Genomic DNA, 2,500 nt, shown 5'->3' with positions numbered 1-2,500 from the left:
CACGCTGCAATTTTGGAGGATCAATCCCTGCTTCTATTGGAAAGCTTACCAAGCTTGCTCACTTGAACTTGGCTTGGAATCTCTTTAGTGGTCCAATTCCATCTTTTAAGCTGTCCAAAAACCTCACTCTTGTAGACCTTTCTAATAACCAATTTGCAGGTGAAATTCCTTTCTCTCACTGGGATGGCCTTCACAATCTTGAAAGTGTATACTTGAATAACAATTCATTTTCAGGGCCTATCCCAGTTTCACTCTTTTCCCTTCCATCACTTCAGAGCTTGTATCTTTCCATGAACAAATTTTCTGGCCGAATAATTGATTTGCAGAAGAATGTGAGTTCTCCACTGAGAGGTCTTGATTTGGGGAGCAACAACTTGGAAGGGCCGATACCCTCGTTCTTGTTTCAACTTCAGAATCTTTCATCTCTCTCACTTTCTTCAAACAAATTCAATGGTACTGTGCATCTCGCCGACTTTAAAATTGTTGAAAACTTTTACTTTCTTGATCTCTCCTATAACAACTTGGTAGTTGAGACAAACATAAGTGAAGCTCAACTTCCCTTCTTTTCTCAATTTCAAAGACTGACATTAGCCTCCTGCAATCTGCAACACATTCCTGATTTTCTGAAAAACCAATCTACACTGGCAATGTTAGATCTCTCCAGCAACAACATGAGTGGAGAAATTCCTAACTGGGTATGGGGAATCAATCATGGGCTTGTCCGCTATCTCAATCTTTCTCACAATCGTTTTACACGCCTCCAAGAGCCAGTGGAATATGGTCTTCTTGATTACCTTGATCTACATTCTAATCTGCTAAGTGGAAAGATTCCACCATTGCCAGGTTCAGCAGCTTATTTGGACCTCTCCAACAATCATTTCTCCTCCACAATACCTCTTGACATTGGTAATCAACTCCCAAATGTTCGCTTCTTTTCCATTGCCAACAATAGAGTCAGTGGAAGAATCCCACCTTCATGGTGCCATGCAGCCCTTCTTGAAGTGCTCGACTTGTCCAACAACTCTCTGCAAGGCACAATCCCATCATGTCTGGCTCAAAATAACAGCAACCTTGGTGTAATCAATCTTAAAGGAAACCGTTTAAGCGGCGAGATACCACAAGTGTTTCTGCAAAGCTGTTCTTTGGAGACATTGGATCTCAGCCAGAATTTCTTCAAAGGGCGGCTTCCTCCATCCTTGGTGAACTGCACAAAGCTTAAGGTCTTAAATCTTGGAAACAATGGAATAAGTGATACCTTTCCTTGTTGGCTCAATAACATGTCAAATCTGCACATCCTTGCATTACGTTCTAATAAATTTCATGGAAGTATCTCTTGCCCTAGCCATGGTGTAAATAACAGTTGGCCAAGCTTAAAGGTCATTGACCTAGGCTCCAATAATTTCAGTGGAATCCTACCAGCCAATTTGTTCTTGGAACTAAAAGCTATTGTGGTTGATCAGAATGAAGCAAAGACAGAGGTTGACTACTTGCACTTCACTTCAGATATTGGGAATGTTTACTATGCAGACTCAATCTCACTTTCTCTAAAAGGACATGAAGGTTACAAATTAGACAAAATTCTGTCTATCTTCACTTCTATTGATTTTTCAAATAACCAATTTCAAGGGAACATACCAGAGAGTGTTGGAGAGCTTAAACTGCTTCATCTCCTTAATATTTCTCACAATGCCCTCACTGGTAATATTCCTCCATCTCTTGAAAACTTGAAAGCTTTGGAAGCACTAGACCTCTCATTCAATAGCCTAACAGGAAATATCCCGGACCAGCTTGTGAGCCTAACCTTGTTGTCATTCATAAACTTATCTCACAACCAACTTGTTGGAATGATTCCACAAGGCAAACAATTTAATACCTTCGGGGAAAGCTCGTTCGTGGAAAACAAGGGGCTATGTGGATTCCCACTTCATGTGTCTTGTAGTGGCGATAAAGAACCAGCATCTCCAGTACTGCAAGAACTAGAGGAGGAAGAATCATCTGACTATGCTGAGATCTACACCGGCATTGGCTTAGGATTTGTTGGGGGTTTAGGAGGAATCTTTGTGCCACTTTTGCTGTCCAGAAAATGGAGATCATATTATAACAAGAAGATCGATGGAATTCTTTCAAAGATACTTGACGGTAATAACGTGTTACCGGATATATTATTTTGGTATTTGAATGTTTTAATACAAAGTTGAGCGTAGTGCTCAGTGTACAAGAGATATGTATTGTCTAGCAAGAAGTGTAAGAAGTGTCAGAAGTGTCAGAAGCCCCCACCACTATGTGGTTGTGAGCCTCTTTATTCCTTTCAGTTCAGTGACCGTTGGACATCAATACCCGAGGTGTTGAATGCTGAGGAGCTGAACGTCTGTCATCAATGCTGAGGAGCTGAACGTTGGCCATCAATGCTGAGGAGTTGGACCGTTGCGCATTGATGCTGAGGAGTGAGGTGTCTTGGGTAGTTTGACGGTTCCGGGTCGGGTACCCAATTACACTGTCA

At 41.5% G+C, this 2,500-nt stretch overlaps 1 protein-coding gene across 1 annotated transcript in view; it reads left to right on the top strand.

Moving 5' to 3' along the window:
* The window catches only part of LOC116002301 (receptor-like protein 48), a 2,796-nt gene extending 598 nt beyond the window's left edge, over nt 1–2,198 (top strand). The window contains exon 1 of the mRNA XM_031242405.1: nt 1–2,198. This exon is cut by the window's left edge and continues 598 nt beyond it. Coding sequence (XP_031098265.1) covers nt 1–2,198 — 2,198 coding nt within the window.
* The last annotated feature ends 302 nt before the right edge of the window (nt 2,199–2,500 follow it).

Source organism: Ipomoea triloba, chromosome 13, assembly GCF_003576645.1.
Source record: "Ipomoea triloba cultivar NCNSP0323 chromosome 13, ASM357664v1".
Lineage (NCBI taxonomy): Eukaryota > Viridiplantae > Streptophyta > Magnoliopsida > Solanales > Convolvulaceae > Ipomoea > Ipomoea triloba.
This window is presented reverse-complemented; position numbering and strand designations above follow the sequence as displayed.